This window comes from Acipenser ruthenus, chromosome 18, assembly GCF_902713425.1.
Source record: "Acipenser ruthenus chromosome 18, fAciRut3.2 maternal haplotype, whole genome shotgun sequence".
NCBI lineage: Eukaryota > Metazoa > Chordata > Actinopteri > Acipenseriformes > Acipenseridae > Acipenser > Acipenser ruthenus.
Window position 1 is genome coordinate 16080569 of NC_081206.1, and position 18245 is coordinate 16098813.

General features: G+C 41.1%; 1 protein-coding gene across 19 annotated transcripts in view; it reads right to left on the minus strand.

Annotated features, from left to right (window-relative positions):
* The window catches only part of LOC117421522 (gephyrin), a 206974-nt gene that overhangs the window by 50833 nt on the left and 137896 nt on the right, over nucleotides 1–18245 (minus strand). For 9 of the 19 annotated variants that reach the window (XM_058991305.1, XM_034036033.3, XM_058991302.1 and 6 more), the window contains 3 exons: nucleotides 17251–17307; nucleotides 10876–10950; nucleotides 8452–8493 (listed from right to left, as the gene is read on the minus strand). The exons of 4 other annotated variants lie outside the window; for them this stretch is intronic. In XM_058991305.1, coding sequence (XP_058847288.1) covers nucleotides 8452–8493; nucleotides 10876–10950; nucleotides 17251–17307 — 174 coding nt within the window. The remainder of the gene's footprint in view (nucleotides 1–8451; nucleotides 8494–10875; nucleotides 10951–17250; nucleotides 17308–18245) is intronic. 6 more of the 19 variants (XM_058991310.1, XM_034036100.3, XM_058991306.1 and 3 more) reach the window with 1 other exon arrangement.

The window sequence follows — 18245 nt, forward strand, 5'->3', positions numbered from 1 at the left end:
TAAATAATTTAAGAAAATGGAGGACAGTGGTTGCCACTTTGGTAAAATCAAATTAAAATACAGTATACGGTGTGTGTGTGTGTGTGTGTATATATACACACATACATACATACATACACACACAGGGTGATACCACATCAATGATATGGTGCGTTGATGTGGTAAACCTACTTTCTAATCACCCGGTAGGGCGTTGTTGTGCATCTGACAATACAAGTGCAGTTACTACATTAACTAGTGTACTTAATATGGACAGCACGTGTGTTTTCACAGGGACACACAACATCTCTGCATAGGCAGCATCCTTGAATTGGGTTAGAAATGTTTTTTTTTTGTTTTGTTTTGTTTGCAGTGGTGCAAAGTGACCAGCTAACTTTAGAACCCTCTATATGAAAAAATCAGAACACCTCTATTATTTAACCGACACATTCTTACTTAGACTTGCAAGTTACACAGAAGAACGACTTACCTTGTGTTATTTAACCCTCCTCTGGTACCAGGGTCTTATCTGTTGGGCTCAACTTGCCTGTATTTTTGAAATTGTATACCCAGATGTTATAACTGTTCCTGATTTTCTTCTGAACAATGCCTGTAAAGGGCAGTTCATGTAATTGACCAGTTCACTGATATGCCAGGTTTAAGCTCAGCAGCATACCATCCTGTTTCTGTTGCTACCTGCCCTGTTGAATTGCTTCCGAGTATACAAGGAATACTTCTTTGTATTTTTGCAGCTTCCTCCAAAGGGGGGTGGGGGGGCTTTCATAGTGTTGCACGTCTATATGTATGTGAGCAAAGTGACCTCTACAGTGGCCCCTATGACACGATTTGGTCATTCCACCCTACTCTGTTGCTACCTGTTTCAATGCTCTACGAAGAATATTTCTTCCCTATACATGAACTGGTCAAGTCATTTAAAATTGAACACATACAGCTGACTAAGGTAATAACTGAAAAATACAGGATATGCTGCCAACCACAGGAAGGTTAAATGACATTACCTCATATACAACTTAATCAGCAACAACACAATTAACAACAACAACAACAACAACACAAATAATAACAAGAAAACCACATCTTGACTGGAGAAATACCAGAGCACATTAACATGTACACAGGTAACACCTACAGAGTCTGACATTCAGTGTGCTGGTTGATGAGGATATTACAGTACTCTGAAGTGACAGTATATGGAACACAAGGCTGAAGTCTGCACAGTATTTCACATTTAGAGACACACACTTGGGCTTGAACACAGACATGCATGCTACACCTGGAACTGCCAGCAAAACCCCACACAAGGGACTGGGGGACGGGGGACGGGGAGGGCAACCTGTGACAGGAAGAGGGGGACTATGTAAAGCACAACAGCAAGTACGAATGGGACAGTAAGCAAGCCCCAAACCCACGCCCGGCTTGGACACTACTCCTGTTTAATAAGAACAGGCAGACTGGTAATTTAAAAGACCTGCGCACTGCTGGTATATAATAATAAAGGGTACGTTTTGTATTTGGCGGTGCTATGCAGTGTAAGTTCTTACATTGCAGTTAACATGGACTGATATTAACTGCAATGTAAGTATCCGGTAGCAAACTGTCTCTCTAGCGTTACTAGCTATGTGCCCCTCGAAACCATATCTGGGAGCACAGGCTGGGCTGCATTATTACAGTATCTACCATACGACTGCAATTTAATAGCGGCGCTACTATCTATATAGTGGCTTTTAACAAAGCACCGAATCAGGAAACAACCAACACCTGTTATGCAGATAAGTTTTTTGGTAGTGTGTTAGCATTAAATAATAGCACACAATTACCATAGCTTATGTTACAGTACTTTTTAAAAGCTGCATTAAGGATAGCAGCGCCATCCAAGGGCAAGAGACTATAAAATAAAATCATTTAAATACCCTTGCAATATATGATGCTATCTACTCGCCCCCAACTGCACAAGCAAACAAGTGAAAGAGCGAATCCGTAATTACTATTGAGTTATTTGTATGATACCTCCTCAAAACAAAGCAATTAGCAATACACATGCATGTTCCTTAGAGGCCCTCATTTCAAAATGTCGTGTAGCAACTCAGATGTGAGTGGCCCTTTTACCAGCCCGGTTGTTGTGTTTGGCAGTTTCAGCCCTAATGAGACACAATTGTGCCCTCAATGGTTAATCTGAAAAGGCTCAGGCGTGACCAAGGACATCTCTTATTAAAACCTGGACTGTCTCAATCTCTTGATTTGCTGGGTTGTTTAAAAAGGCTGCGACACTCTCGGGGTCGTGTAAAAGGCTAGCACAGGAATATTGCATCGCATTAATGTATTCACATGGCAGTCATAACCTTAGCTACTACTGCACAACAAAAAGACCAATGAGAAATGAAGAATAAAGACGTGCTTGAGGATAAAGCCATTGATTCTGTTTGCCTGTTGAAATAGGTGAACATCTTGGCTGGTTAGTGTTTGTTTTTCTTGCTATTGTATTATTTTGCAGGCGCTCAATTTAAAAGGCGAGTATATTTCATATTCAAGATGGTGACAATAGACTAATACATCTGAACATTTTTTTGCATATTATTAAAGCATCTATAGGAATACAAGCAGTGTGATCTGTGATCTGTGAATGCAGGAACCTATTTCTGTGTATCTTTCTGCAATGAAGCCCCAGAAGTGCAGATATTATCTTTTACCTTGCTGGAATTACCCGTGGCAGATAATAGTGTGGGTGGTGAGAGATTTAAAGTCGATCACTTAATACAAGATACCATCCAAGGAGGTTAAATGGATTCATTAATTCTTGGGTTTACTCAAAAGACCAGATATTAAATAATGCACAGTATTAAACTAAAATGTCCCACGACACACAATATAGGGCCCTGGCAATTAATTTGGTCGCCCCACACCCCAGATTTGCTGGTGCAGTCAAATTTGCATTAATGGGAGCAGCTTCATCATGAGTCATGTGGTCGAAGTATACAGGACCCTGTGCTGTAGCCCAGCAGGTCGTTTTTATTTGGTTTCTCTAATGCCAAGTCTGGGGCAGCATTCAATGCGATACAAGTCTTGGCAGTCACCTTTGCACATTTCTTGATATAAAGAAGAACAAATATCCTACCTAGTCATTCTGCCATGGTACATGGGGGGATCTTATTTGCCTATTTTTGATAATATGTGTTTTTTTAAAACCTGCATTTGTGATTTTTGTAATTATTTTGTAGCTAGCATTCTTTAAACATAGTTTTACAGTCTTAAATTGTAAGTGAGAGTTGAACAGACATATCTCCCAGTTGAAAAGTCAGTTTTTTTTTACCCTGCATGGAGGTCTGTGTGTTTGCAGGCCTGCATTAGGGGACCTCTAAAGTGCTGGAACACAGCAGACATATTTTTGGCAGGGTGACTACATCATTTTCCATTTTTCAAGGAATTGCTTCCTTCAGGGGGAAGTTTAAGTGCAGGGCTGCCAGCTGCCAGCGTTCTCTCCTTGTACAGCACAGGGACCCTGGGAGTTTTTAAAAGGGTACTGTGGCAGTGTGACCCGTCTTGTGTGTATTGTTTGTTTATATGTTGCATGTAGTGTGTTAAATGTTGGTGTATAGTCATTGGTACACGGGATATAAATGGGTCTGTGTAGCACGAGTGATAAAATGTGTATTTGTATTTAGCCAAGAGGGTTGCACATCACTTCACGTGCTGATTAAAATGTAATACTATGTGAGCACGGGGATGGACACGTAATTAATCCATGTGCAGTTGTACCGAGATTCTAATTGAATGATTGATTAGCAATCGAGTCTCGGTACAACTGCATAAAAGACGCACATTGTCACTCAGTCGGGGTTGGGTGTACAGAGAGGAGGTACGGGGAGATAGAGAGGAGACAGAAGCGAAAAATAACAATTGCTATTCGTTCAGCACGGTACTTGTTTGTCCGTTTCGTCCCTTTTGTGTTTGTTTACTGTTTTGTTTGGCCCTTGTGCCCGTTTGTTTTGTGTGTTTTGTTCAACTCTTTTATTTTGAATTATTATTTAATAAAGAAACCGAGCACCTTCAGGTCTCGGTTTTAACCCGCAGCTGCTGTGTGTTTGCGTCTTCTTCCGGGTGTGACATCACCACTGCAGCCATCCTGCCACAGTTGGACAATACGCACAAGGCGGGGTCACACTGCCACAGGTGCAACTACACAAACTGTACATTTGCACAGTAGGCTACCCTCGGTGGTAACAGAGGTAAAATCGTCTTGTCTGTGCAAATGCAACAGACGGAGCGTGAGCTTCCGAGAGTCTCTGCCGGGAACCAGTGAGAGCTGAGAACCCTTTACAGACTGTTACACTTCCTGTGAAAGGCTAGCCGAAGCACAGCCAGGACAAAAATGTTTCATTCAAAAGTGGCTATTGCTTAAAAGTTTAAGTTTTCCTTACTGAGTTTTCCATACTGTAGTGGCTCTAGGTATTTTTTTTAACAATCTTAATGAGAAACTTATAGACCTGATCAGCCTCTGACAGACTGCTGTGGGAAGTTCCACCACTCTTCTGGGCAACTGCAGCCAGCCGGTGAAGGTTGGTTGGTTGCGGTTGTCTCCTGTGGAATGCAGTGACAATTTGGTCCCAGAGATGTTCTATTGGACTCAGGTCAGGAGAAAAAGCTGGCCACGGCATGACCTCGACAATGTTCTCTTGAAGTCATGCAATTGTAATCCTAGCACTCAGTGGTCTTGCATTGTCCTGCTGGAAAATCGACACTTCCGGATTGGCTTGCAGGAACGGAAAAATTGTTGCCTCAAGGACTTCATCAATGTATCACTGAGCAGTAAGGTTGCCCTCAATCTGCACCAAAGGCATTCTTGTGTTAAAGGTGATTCCTCCCCACATCACACTTCCACCGTCCCACCGGTTAGCTTGAACAACGCAACAGTCAGCATAAAGCTCACCACGACATCTCCACACACAGTCTTCCATCTGTTAAGGGCAAAACGCCATTCATCTGTGAATAAAACACTCCACCATTCTCTCTGCCGCCATCTCAGATGTTCTCTGGCCCACAGAAGACAGCAATTTCGTCTCTCAGCTGTCAACATGTTACCCCTGAACGGCCTCCGAACATGCAAATCATTTTCATGCAGACGGCGAGCTACAGTCATTTTGCTGATGCGCGGGTTATTTCTTCCTGGAATTTCTCATGCTGTAGCCACTGCAGTCTGAACACGATTACGCAGATCGGGTGCGACGGTCCTGGGCCGTCCTCTGCCTTCCAGGACGTGGTCTGTCCCTCACAGAGCTGGTTTCCTGGTTTCTCTGGACTAGTCTGTTGAAGCAGAACATCTCATTCTCCGGGCAACTTCTCTCACAGACAGACCGCCTTCAATTATGCCGATAGCAACCAGACGAGCTTCATTACTCAAACGGAGCATGGTTGTATCTTTCGCTGTTCTTGCGTTAATTAAAATCATGTCTTTTCGAATGGCTATTTATACAAATTCTTAAACAACTAATTTTGGCAATTTTAATTCAACTCAAATACCAAACACTGAGCACCTGGCGTTTTTGTGAAATCACATGACTTGAGCTCAGTATTTTGTTCTCCCAAGGAACAATACTACTCAAACAATCATCAAACTTATCTACTCAGTGTTTAAAATGTAAATAACATTATGTATGTGCTGAATGAGCTACTGATGTAAAACTTAGATTGTTGCGTTTCCATTGTGCATCAGTATATATTTTGGAAATATGAATTGGGAATGACTGTTTTTCAGGAGACTGCTTGAAATTACTTAATTGAACAAGTTTAACTAAACAATAGAACCCAGACTGAAACAAGGCTCAGCACAACTCAATTCAATAACGAAGGACATGGTTGAAACAAGGTCCTGGACTGGAATGGACTGGACTGGACTGTCACTGATTTGAACACTGCATCTCTTTGTCTCTGTATTAACCCTGCTGGTGTTTTCCCCGAGGGGTGACGTTATGAAATCCAATACACAAATATTATCTTCATGAATTCACAAATACACCAAAAAGCATGTTGGTAACATCCAAGTACGTTTTAGCTTATTGAACCAGATTCCAATGATTTTCCTACTATTTGTTGCTTTGTTCAATATCGATATTGTCCAATATAGATTCTGAGGACAGCTCGGCTGACAGGACCCATAACAAAGGCTTTTAAATGAATCTTCTAATATCTTATTAGTATTAGCAACATTTGTTGGCAAGTTTTTTCTTTGTATTTATGAAATTCAAACTGCTGCTTCCTGGTTGCTGTTACTTCCTGTGCTGTAGGTCACAATGTCCGATTGCGTTAAGATCACAGGAATCTGAACTAAAGAACAGGTAGTGATTAGATACCAGAACTCAACAGCATGTTGCTTTGAAAAACTAAAATCAAAGAAATAATAGATTCTTTTTTTTTTTATATAAATTTAGTTGTTGCCAATTATTTTTATTATTTTCTCCCAATTTAGAATGGCCAATTATTTTTTTTTAAGCTCAGCTTATCGGGAGTGCGAAGACGAGCACACACTGTCCTCCGAAGCGTGTGCCGTCAGCCGACCGCTTTTTTCCACTCTGCAGGCCCGCCATGCAGACAGCCCAGAGCTACAGCGTCGGAAAACAGTGCAGCTCTGGGTGGCTTACAGGCAATCCCGCAGGCGCCCGGCCAGACTACAGGGGTGCGCGGTGAGCCGAGGACACCCTGGCCGACCTAACCCTCCCTCCCCCCGGGCGACGCTCGGCCAATTGTGCGCTGCCCCCTGGGAGCTCCTGTCCACGGTCGGCTGTGGAATAGCCTGGACTCGAACCGGCGACGTCCAGGCTATAGAGCGCATCCTGCACTCCACGCGGAGCGCCTTTACCGGATGCGCCACTCGGTAGCCCCCTAGAAATAATAGATCTTGAGGTTAACAGTTAGGGTTGTAATGTTGTCAAATACTAAAGAACAGGGTTTTAAAACCTTGGTTAGCATTCCTTTTAAACAGGGCCAAGTTGTCCCTTCTAGTCCATGTCTTTGTTCTAACCCTTTTCAATGTAACTTCTATCCAAGCCCTGAAGTGTTGACCTATTTTAACTATAGGTACCCCTGGCCCCCTTGTTTAATTTGGGGTGGTTTACGTTCAAGACAGCCAGAAGAATCCCAGGGGTGTGGCTATGAAGTGGTATCAGTTAAAAATACAATGAATGCATTATTTGGACAGCAGCAATAAGACAAATGTCTTTTCCCCCCTACAAGAATAAAATAAAACACAGCTGCCTAAAAAGGTCATTTATCTCTGTATGATGGATAATCAATAATTTAGAAACGTATAAACCGCGTACTACGACCACGGACCGTGGTTTTATTCCAGCTGTCTGTGTGTGGTGACATTAATGATTTTCAAAGAGCTGATTATAGTGCGGCCCTGATATCCACAAGTCTTTATGTCTGAGAGTTTCACAACTGCTCTTGAGTTGCAGGGGCCAAGGACCTTGTAGCCAGGCGAGGACTTTGAATAAGCGGGGCTGCCAGTGTAATTAAACTGGAAAATGGCTTTGAACCTGGCTTGACGGAAATTACACTTTCAATGCAATCTGGAATTAAGACATCTAACAGAAATGGCTGACAACAGCTTTGTAAAGATTAATGCTTTAATATATAACTGATACAGCAGGCCACTTTACAAAGCCTGGCTAGTGAAATGACAAACACGGATAGAAGAGTTTTTTTCTGAGGTAGTCTGAGAATAGATTCTGTATTATTATTAGCACAGCATGTTCTATTTTTACAGGAAGGTGCTCTTAGAAGGTTGCACATAACCTCATTTATGAACATGCAGCATATTGTATACTTGACATGAGTGTAAGTGGGCTGGTTACATAATGCTTTTAAAGATAAATGGCTTTATCGTTCGTGACGAAGTTACTAGTCATTGGAAAATCAGTGTAAAGATAGCATGAGGTTAAACGTTTGTCTACTTGCTTTCTCTGTTTTTATCTCAAAATGAGCAAAAAGCAATTAAGGAGAGCTGAATGATGCAATATTGTGCTTTAGTTGTTCATTACTAATTTTGTAAAATTAATTTTCTTTCTTATGAAATAGTGTAAACTCCACTTTGGCTTAGCGACCTTGTTAAATTTCTATTTTCAACAGCATGACTTTCAAAATGCCGCTAGGAGCTAGAGGGTAGCTGGTAGATCAAAAACACTTCATCAGCCAATCAGAAAACAGAATCCTGTACCACTTCTCCTCCCAAAACCCCTGTGTGATGCCAAAAAGGAATGAACCTGACAGACAAAAATAAATGCAATAAATACAATACAAATCAAATAATGAAAGCCGTTTGTTTTCAGGTTGTTTTTACAGCATGCATAGCGGCCAACAGTACTCTCACGAGTGCACAGTGCAAGGCAGACAGGGTGAGAGAATGAGTGAGACAGTGTGTGGGTGTTGGACAATGCAATAAAACACGTGCAAGTATACCTCAGAAACACTATAGGTGGAGGAGCAGGAAGGGAGCCGAGCCTGGAAGCGCAGTGGGGGGGAAAAGAGAACACTGTTACAAAAAAAAACTAAACCAAAAAGAAAGATGGCGCCTACAGCAGGGTCTCAGAAAGGGTTTCTGCAGGGATATCTCCAGCACAGAGACATTAAGTAGCAGGGGGTTTATTTAGCGGGTTTGTTCAAAAAGGTTCAAGACTGAGTTAAAGGATATGGTTCTTGAAGAGTCCTCAGATTTAAGACCACGCCAATGTAAGGTGGAAGCCTTTGATGATATTTAATGGGAATTTCCTGGTTGGTGACTGAGATTTTTTTCTTAAACATTGAGACCAGGCCCAGTCATCATTTGAATGGAACGTGCCAGTCAGTGCATCTTCACACTATAGTCTTTAGAGCGAAGAAAATGAGAGCAAGGCTTTACAATCCGTTCGGTTACCTCTTATTAGCACTGGCAACATTTTTCTACTTTTTACCATTGTGTTGAAGCCATGTTGGCACAGAATATGCAAACAATGCCATAGACTGAAAATTTCAAATGTAGTATCCTGACCATTTCCTGTTCTGTAGGTAACTAGGTCTGATTGGAGCTAGACTGCCGGAGTGAGATTGACCTACAGCACAGGAAGCAGCTGGGTATCAGTGCAATAATAATCTGCTTTATTATTATTATTTTTTTTTTAATGCAGATTTGAACCAAAAAAAGATCAACACAATAAGATGCGGAGGGGGGCAATGATAATGTTGCTTGTACTAATAAGAGACTGGATTTTAAAGCATTGGTTAAGACCGCTTAAATGAATGGCTGTTGTCATGCTCTAGAAATACAATCTCAGAAGTCGAAAAAGAAAAGGCATTCTGCAAATATTCCAACCATATGAAAAGAAAAGAAAAACATATATATTGTGATTAAAATGGTGAATTTCTTTCTTAGCCAAGCCTGTTAGTTAGGAGATACTGGAGTCCATTCAATTGATCGGCGGCAGACCTAAATAGTGTTTAAATAACTAGCAGTTAACCAACAGCTGCTTTAGTTTATTTCTGCCTGTAAAACTCTGAAAACATTCAGTAAAGTTCATATTTCAATTATTTAAATGATGTTGGTATTTAGATTAGCCACTGTTTATATCAATTGAATAGACTGTATTGCTATTTATAGAACTTGTGGGGTTAATGTACCTGATAAAACATGCTACTTTCAAACCTAGCATACCAACTGTAGGTACAAATGAATTGCATTCATACTCTGGGGGCTAGGGTGTGTCACAATGATGTCATCATCATCTGTTTCAATTTCAATGTATGTATTTATAGAGTGCCTTTCATACCACAGTATCTCAAAGCACTTTACATGTATGTTAAAACAGAAATGTCACAAAGGTACTTCATGAAAGGGGCTATAGTACCTCCTATTATTATTATTATTATTTATTTCTTAGCAGACGCCCTTATCCAGGGCGACTTACAATTGTTACAAGATATCACATTATTTTTACATACAATTACCTATTTATACAGTTGGGTTTTTACTGGAGCAATTTAGGTAAAGTACCTTGCTCAAGGGTACAGCAGCAGTGTCCCCTACCAGGGATTGAACCCACAACCCTCTGGTCAAGAGTCCAGAGCCCTAACCACTACGCCACACTCCTATCCCAATCAGAAAGGGCATGCTGTATAAAGAAGTTGTGACATGGTTATCGGATAATGCAATGAATCCATCTTGTGAGTTCTCATGAATACATTGTATTATTGTATATTTATATCTGCATGCCTTTTTCAAAACGTATGTATTAGTTGACAGATCTGCAAACAAAATAGAAACATCAGATATAAAGAGTGGCGGTCGCTGGCAACGAGAACAGAAAAGAAACATACTGACATTTTCAAAAGTTTTTTGTTTTGTTTTTTAAATTGGGCAAGAACAATTTCGGAAATGAAAATTAATTAAAAATACCTCCCAATTTTCAAAAAATGAGAGTTTATTTAAAGTTTCCACCGTACAATAAGCAGTGTATTGAAAAACCAGTTACACAGAGGACCCGGTCAGTTCAGCCATTCCTTATTCCTTCTGATAAAGATAAACTATCACACTGATTCATAAAAAAAAAAGAATAACTGACTTCTGACCATAGCTCGGCTACAAGTCTTGGGTAGCATTGAGCAGAATTTAGATTTTTTTAAAGAAACTTTCAGATCATACATTTTTGGTGGGGTTTTTGTTTTTTAGTTTTTTGTTGTGGTAGATTACTAACGTCTTCTGCCACATTTAAATGAAACCCCTGCTGGATCCAAAAAAAAAGGAAAATATGTGGATGGAAGGACAAACCAGTCAAGATTTGGTATAACCAGCTAGCGAACAAAACAAAAAACGAAGAAAAACAAAATGAAGTTCATCGAGAAAAATCGTACATTTACTCTGAGCGAGCAGCCCCCCTTCACATTGCCTTCTAGGTGATCCCTGAGCTCCTCCAGCTTGCGGTGGAGCTACATGTAGACATCAGAAAACGAATTGAGAAAGCAAGCTGGTCGCATCCTGGTCTTTCAAGTACACAGACAAACATTTCTCACTGCCTTTGACAAACAGATTGATTTAGTAAGACATTAAAAAAAAAAAAAGCTACTTCTTTGAGGCGTAATGAACATTCATGCGGCTAAAAAAGAGCTACAAGGACATGAAGACTATGGAATGAAGTTTAGGGCACTTTGTTTTTAGAGGGGGGTCTGTTTCAGATTTTATTTTATTTTTCAAAAAGCTGTTAACCTGAATCTGTTTCAGTCTTCATATCAAGGTGGCCTAAATAGAGCCCCGGCCCCTACTGGATATAAGATTGTTTTATATTTCTAGGGGCAGTGTTGCTGTGATATATTCAAAAACAAATATTAAAATAACAGTTGAAGCTAATTAAAGCCCTTTTTTATTCCAATGCAGTTACATTGTGTGAACTGAGGCTCTAAACATTACAGAAATAATGTGAAATAAAAAAAAATACAACTAAAAAGTCAAAAGAAACCATAGCGGCTGCTGGAATGCTAGCGGGTGAGAAGATGTTTAGAACACAGAAGAACAGCCAGGGTAGATGATGAATGCAACACAGACAAAACAAAGAAATATTAGTGTCACCTTCACGAAACGTCAAAAACAGGAAAAAATGGGGATGATTGCAGCTGGGCTATAATGATACAGGCTTTGTGCCTACAATTTCACAAATAATAGGAATAATTTTCTTATTTACTACTGAAGCTAGTACAGCTTTCTACAGCAACATTGCTATATTACTCTCCTCCCAAACTGGATGTGGAAATGTGGAAATGTGGAAAAAACAGAAATTGACCTGTTTGCATGAAGTCTGTGGACAACGCAATGGGCCACGATAAAGCAAAGGCATGATTTTATTGAAATCTAAATGCACAACCAACATGAAGTACATGAATATACTGTGGGTATCGAGGTAAAGATAACATCCAAAATACAGGTGGGCTGTGCCTCTAAACACAGCACTTGACATGTGACCATTCTCTCCTGATCCAGTCACAGTGCAATGATATCTCCAAATATACGGGACATAACGGAATGCTGGGTAAAATGGGGCAGCATTGCAATGTACAATCAGCCACACATCACTGCTGGCTACAACTTGTTCCAGTCAAGCCTAAAGGGCTATGCACACCGAACGCGAATGAAGTGAGCAAGTGAATAAAAAATAATTAAACCTATTGATTTAAATGGAGCAATGCACACCGCAGCGTAGAGAGTGGCGAGAACGAAGTGAGTGAATTTAGAAATACATTTGGACTAATCAGAAATGAAGTCAAAGGTAGTGGCTGTCAGACTGTCACTGTCTCGCTCACGCAGATATTATCACAGAAATACAAAAAATGGATGTAATTAAGTATGTAATTATTAAAGTCGAAAAATATAATGTTCTTTATGATGCCAGTGTCAGTGGTTATAAAGACAATAAAAATTAGGACGCCACATGGCAAGAAATAGCAGATCATTTGAAAATTGATGGTATGTTTATCTCTCTTTATTTCACCTTAATTTTAGTCAAAGTGATGGGGAGCACCACACACTGGTTTCGTATTTCTGTAAAATTATGCTTCTTTGTTTTAATAATATTGACCAATAATAATAATCACATTCACACAATAACTGAAAACATTTTATAAATTGAAAATCAATAAAAGTATATTATATTAAACTAATTTCTTCAGTATTTCCAAATAAATATGTGTAGATGTATTCTTTTTGAATAATTTATATGTTAAACCAGATGACATATAAACAGTCTGTTACATTTACTTTTTTTAGTGTGTTGTGTACACATACTCTATTTCTTTGTTTTATTTCGTCTCCACGAAAGAAGCAAAAGGAGACAGTATTTACTTTTCATGACTAGCTACAGTTGTCGTCTTTTTTTATGTACTTGTGCTGTATTCGTGTCGTTCGCTTCGCTCCCGGTGTGCATACTTTATTCGCCTCGAATTCACTCGCTCACGTCCGGTGTGCATAGCCCTTAAGTCCCCGTCCACACTGCACAACCGATCTCAAAAACGTTTTAATTAATCCAGCTCACAGCGTCCACACTAAAGTACTTTTTCATGTTTAGTGAAACGCTTAATGCGTACAAACACTATTCAAATAGTCCGGTTACAGTTCCCAGCAGTGCAATGGACTGTGGGACTTAATACGATAGTATCCCACAATGCACTGTCTGGTTACAACCTTGCAAACATGGAGCCCGTGCCCACGGCAGACACAGCGCTTCTTAACATAAACGTTATGGTTTTCTTTCTTAAACACAGGGTACATTTTATTATAAGGTGTGAGTTTCATTTTGAACTGTGAACTGTGAACTGTGAACTTCTTGACCGATTTCACTGCTTCAGATATCAATGTGCCTTGATTTCGACATCTGATCACATCATTCCATGATCCACCATTTTATAACAAGTCTCAGAAATTGTATACGGTACAGCAGTATTGATAGTCATTCTCAACTCCTTCAGGCGCCTGTTCTGAGTACTGTGTTTGTAACGTCCATGCGTCAAAACATATCAGAAAGCATTTTGAGATATTGGAGGATACACAAAAAATGTAGTTCGGTATTACAGCGTCCACACTTCTGACAAACCGCCTACCTGATGCGATCTAATTTAGAACCCTGAGGTGGTCTCCAGTCCATTTCTCGAGTACGGTATTAAACCATGCGTAATGTGGACGCTAACTGTATTTAGCACTTTTAAACCGGTTTAAAGGCAACTAATACAGTTTAAAGGCATAGTGTGGACAGGACCTAAGAAAAAGCACTTGTTGGTTTCATTGCGTTTGTTTGGATTTTTCTAGCCGTTTGATAAATGTAAATGACAAAATCATGGCGTGTGACACAATGCAATGCTGTCTGCAGTGACGGGTTGGTTTCATTTGTAGAAAATGAAGATTCAGCTGTATGTAGCGGGGAGCAGGCTATAGGACTTATTTAGAGGGTAGCTCTGCACAGAGTGTCTCCATGTCTCTCTTTGTTTCTTACTGAACAGAGTTACCAATCAAACTATTTTAATTTCTATAGCATTGCAGGATGCTTATATACAAAAATATAACAAACTAAAAAAAAGAAAAAAAAAAGAATACAGCTCTAAACTGCTCATTAGTAAAAAGCCAAATAAAAAGAAAAACGGTTTCAAATAGATTTATAAATATGAATCAACTCAACATTCGGAATAACTTCAAATAGACCAAAACACGAATTGCCTTGAAAGGGAGGAGCTTTAAAAGCAACACGATGCTGCAGCCAATGCAGCAACCTCAAAACTGGGGCAATGTGACGGGGAGACTTGGTGTGAGTGAGTAATATCAGAGTACAATATGTAAACTGATAAAGAATGCTGGGTGTTTGAAATGCAGCTGGGATATAAATATTTCCACATAGGATGTATGAGGCTCCACTTGGTTCACTGACTCTATTAGCACATTATTATTAATTCAAGAACTATATGCTCATTGCTAATCATACTGTTTTTTTTTCACAATTTCACCAAATTGGCAGTTTTTTTAAATTGTGTTGAACAGTTAAAAACCATAAATATAGGACTATCAGGGTTTGTTTCCAGAGAGCTGCCATCACATTGCTTCCCTCCCTATCAGGGTTTGTTTCCCGAGAGCTGCTCTCCCATTGCTTCCCTCCCTATCAGGGTTTGTTTCCAGAGAGCAGCTCTCCCATTGCTTCCCTCCCTATCAGGGTTTGTTTCCAGAGAGCTGCTCTCACATTGCTTCCCTCCCTATCAGGGTTTCTTTCCAGAGAGCTGCTCTCTCATTGCCTCCCTCCCTATCAGGGTTTGTTTCGAGAGAGCTGCTCTCTCATTGCTTCCCTCCCTATCAGGGTTTGTTTCCAGAGAGCTGCCATCACATTGCTTCCCTCCCTATCAGGGTTTGTTTCCAGAGAGCTGCCATCACATTGCTTCCCTCCCTATCAGGGTTTGTTTCCAGAGAGCTGCTCTCCCATTGCTTCCCTCCCTATCAGGGTTTGTTTCCAGAGAGCTGCTCTCACATTGCTTCCCTCCCTATCAGGGTTTGTTTCCAGAGAGCTGCTCTCACATTGCTTCCCTCCCTATCAGGGTTTCTTTCCAGAGAGCTGCTCTCTCATTGCCTCCCTCCCTATCAGGGTTTGTTTCGAGAGAGCTGCTCTCTCATTGCTTCCCTCCCTATCAGGGTTTGTTTCCAGAGAGCTGCCATCACATTGCTTCCCTCCCTATCAGGGTTTGTTTCTAGAGAGCTGCTATCACATTGCTTCCCTCCCTATCAGGGTTTGTTTCCAGAGAGCTGCTCTCCCATTGCTTCCCTCCCTATCAGGGTTTGTTTCCAGAGAGCTGCTCTCCCATTGCTTCCCTCCCTATCAGGGTTTGTTTCCAGAGAGCTGCTCTCACATTGCTTCCCTCCCTATCAGGGTTTGTTTCCAGAGAGCTGCTCTCACATTGCTTCCCTCCCTATCAGGGTTTCTTTCCAGAGAGCTGCTCTCTCATTGATTCCCTCCCTATCAGGGTTTGTTTCTAGAGAGCTGCTATCACATTGCTTCCCTCCCTATCAGGGTTTGTTTCCAGAGAGCTGCTCTCCCATTGCTTCCCTCCCTATCAGGGTTTGTTTCCAGAGAGCTGCTCTCCCATTGCTTCCCTCCCTATCAGGGTTTGTTTCCAGAGAGCTGCTCTCACATTGCTTCCCTCCCTATCAGGGTTTGTTTCCAGAGAGCTGCTCTCACATTGCTTCCCTCCCTATCAGGGTTTCTTTCCAGAGAGCTGCTCTCTCATTGCCTCCCTCCCTATCAGGGTTTGTTTCGAGAGAGCTGCTCTCTCATTGCTTCCCTCCCTATCAGGGTTTGTTTCCAGAGAGCTGCCATCACATTGCTTCCCTCCCTATCAGGGTTTGTTTCTAGAGAGCTGCTATCACATTGCTTCCCTCCCTATCAGGGTTTGTTTCCAGAGAGCTGCCATCACATTGCTTCCCTCCCTATCAGGGTTTGTTTCCAGAGAGCTGCTCTCCCATTGCTTCCCTCCCTATCAGGGTTTGTTTCCAGAGAGCTGCTCTCACATTGCTTCCCTCCCTATCAGGGTTTCTTTCCAGAGAGCTGCTCTCTCATTGCCTCCCTCCCTATCAGGGTTTGTTTCGAGAGAGCTGCTCTCTCATTGCTTCCCTCCCTATCAGGGTTTGTTTCCAGAGAGCTGCCATCACATTGCTTCCCTCCCCATCAGGGTTTGTTTCTAGAGAGCTGCTATCACATTGCTTCCCTCCCTATCAGGGTTTGTTTCCAGAGAGCTGCCATCACATTGCTTCCCTCCCTATCAGGGTTTGTTTCTAGAGAGCTGCCATCACATTGCTTCCCTCCCTATCAGGGTTTCTTTCCAGAGAGCTGCTCTGACATGGCTTCCCTCCCTATCCCTTGTATATTAAGGGTTTGTTTCATGTTGGTTGTGCATTTAAAAGACCATGCCGGGGTTTGGCATGAACACAGTGCTTTAACATGGCTGTTTCCGTTGGGTGAAACACCTTTATTTGGTTTGGCACCACTTTTGTCCTAGTTGGGGAGGACTAAATATGGCGCATATGACAAAGGTCCTTTGTCAGGGGGTTATACTGTGCATTGTCAGGCTAACACGAGTGTTTGGCATTTCTGCTCTAGCAGCTATGGCTTTTAGGGTGTTCCCCTATTCTGGAAAGTTCATTAACTAGCGTTATTCAGAGTGGAAAAATGCTGGTCGTAAAGCGCTGCTGAATTAGACTTAATACACCCCCTAGGTGCAGTAACAGATCTATATTTTATTTGATGAAATACTAAATGTGTTTTTAATCATGTAAAAAAGGCATACATTTGTTATAACTATCCTGAGAGCATATTACATATACATACATATATATATACACACACACACACACGGCCTCCAAATAACATATTGTTGAGCAATTGCAACATCATACGTAAAAATGGGATGGCAGTGCTTTAAGCATTCTATCTGTAGCAAAGAAACAAATGCATGTGCATTAGCAGTGCATCATACAGTAGCTAAAGACTGCATTGTCTTACAACTACTCCATCTGTCAGTGGAAGTGCTCTGAATTAGTGAACGCTCCGCCTCGTGATCTGCTCTAGCCCAACGAACCAATGTGGTGATGAAACGCAAGCTCACTGATGGGATACTCATGAGTGTGCAGAATGGGGCGGAGATGGGGAACACAGAAGAAGCTGAGCTGGAAGTTTTGGCAAAGAATTTAAAGAATTTTGGAAACATATTTACTTTGAGGGATCCGACTCTATTAGCAACTCCTTTGATTTCGTCCGGCAGTCTAATTTGCTACAATTGTGGGAGGAGAGGAGGGAGGGAGGGGGAGGAGACGAGGGAGGGGGGAGGAGACGAGGGAGGGGAGAGGAGGGGGGGGGGGGGGGGGGGCGGCAGAAGACAGAAAAATAAAAGAAAAAGTGAACTTAAAAAAGAGAGATCCAACATTAAGTCACCAAGGCATGCATTAGACAAGAGCAGTCCTTGCGAGAGCTACAGCAGAGTGGCACAGTACACCTCTAGCGGCTAGCGATGGGCGACTCCCCAGTTTTATTACATGCACATACTGTATACTCCGGCAAGGACTCGGGTTGAAATAGAGCTGTTGGGCTCCTTTTAATTTCCAAAATGTTTAAACTAACACATTTGGAATGTGAGTAACCACTCATCCCATATTAGCAGCAGTGTGGAGTAGTGGTTAGGGCTCTAGACTCTTGACCGGAGGGTTGTGGGTTCAATCCCCAGTGGGGGACACTGCTGTTGTACCCTTGAGCAAGGTACATTACCTAGATTGCTCCAGTAAAAACCCAACTGTATAAATGGGTAAATGTATATAAAAAATAATGTAATTGTATGTAAAAATAATGTGATATCTTGTAACAATTGTAAGTCGCCCTGGATAAGGGCGTCTGCTAAGAAATAAATAATAATAATAATAATTATGAAGCACTCCAATAGATTTTAAAATAAATTACTAGAATATTAATGAGTATAAGAAGATATCTATACTGATATATTTTATAAACTATAAATAAATACTGAATATTAAGTGAATAACTTTACACAGTATAGTTACTACTGCATAAACACTAAAGCAAAATCTAAATTTCACATGCATACTTCTGATAAAGATTAGACAAAATTGTGATTGTTTAGCATTTGCATAACATTTAAACTCTTAACACCCCTCGTTTGAAAGAGTGTGGGGTGTTCCTATTCTAATCCTGCCTTCC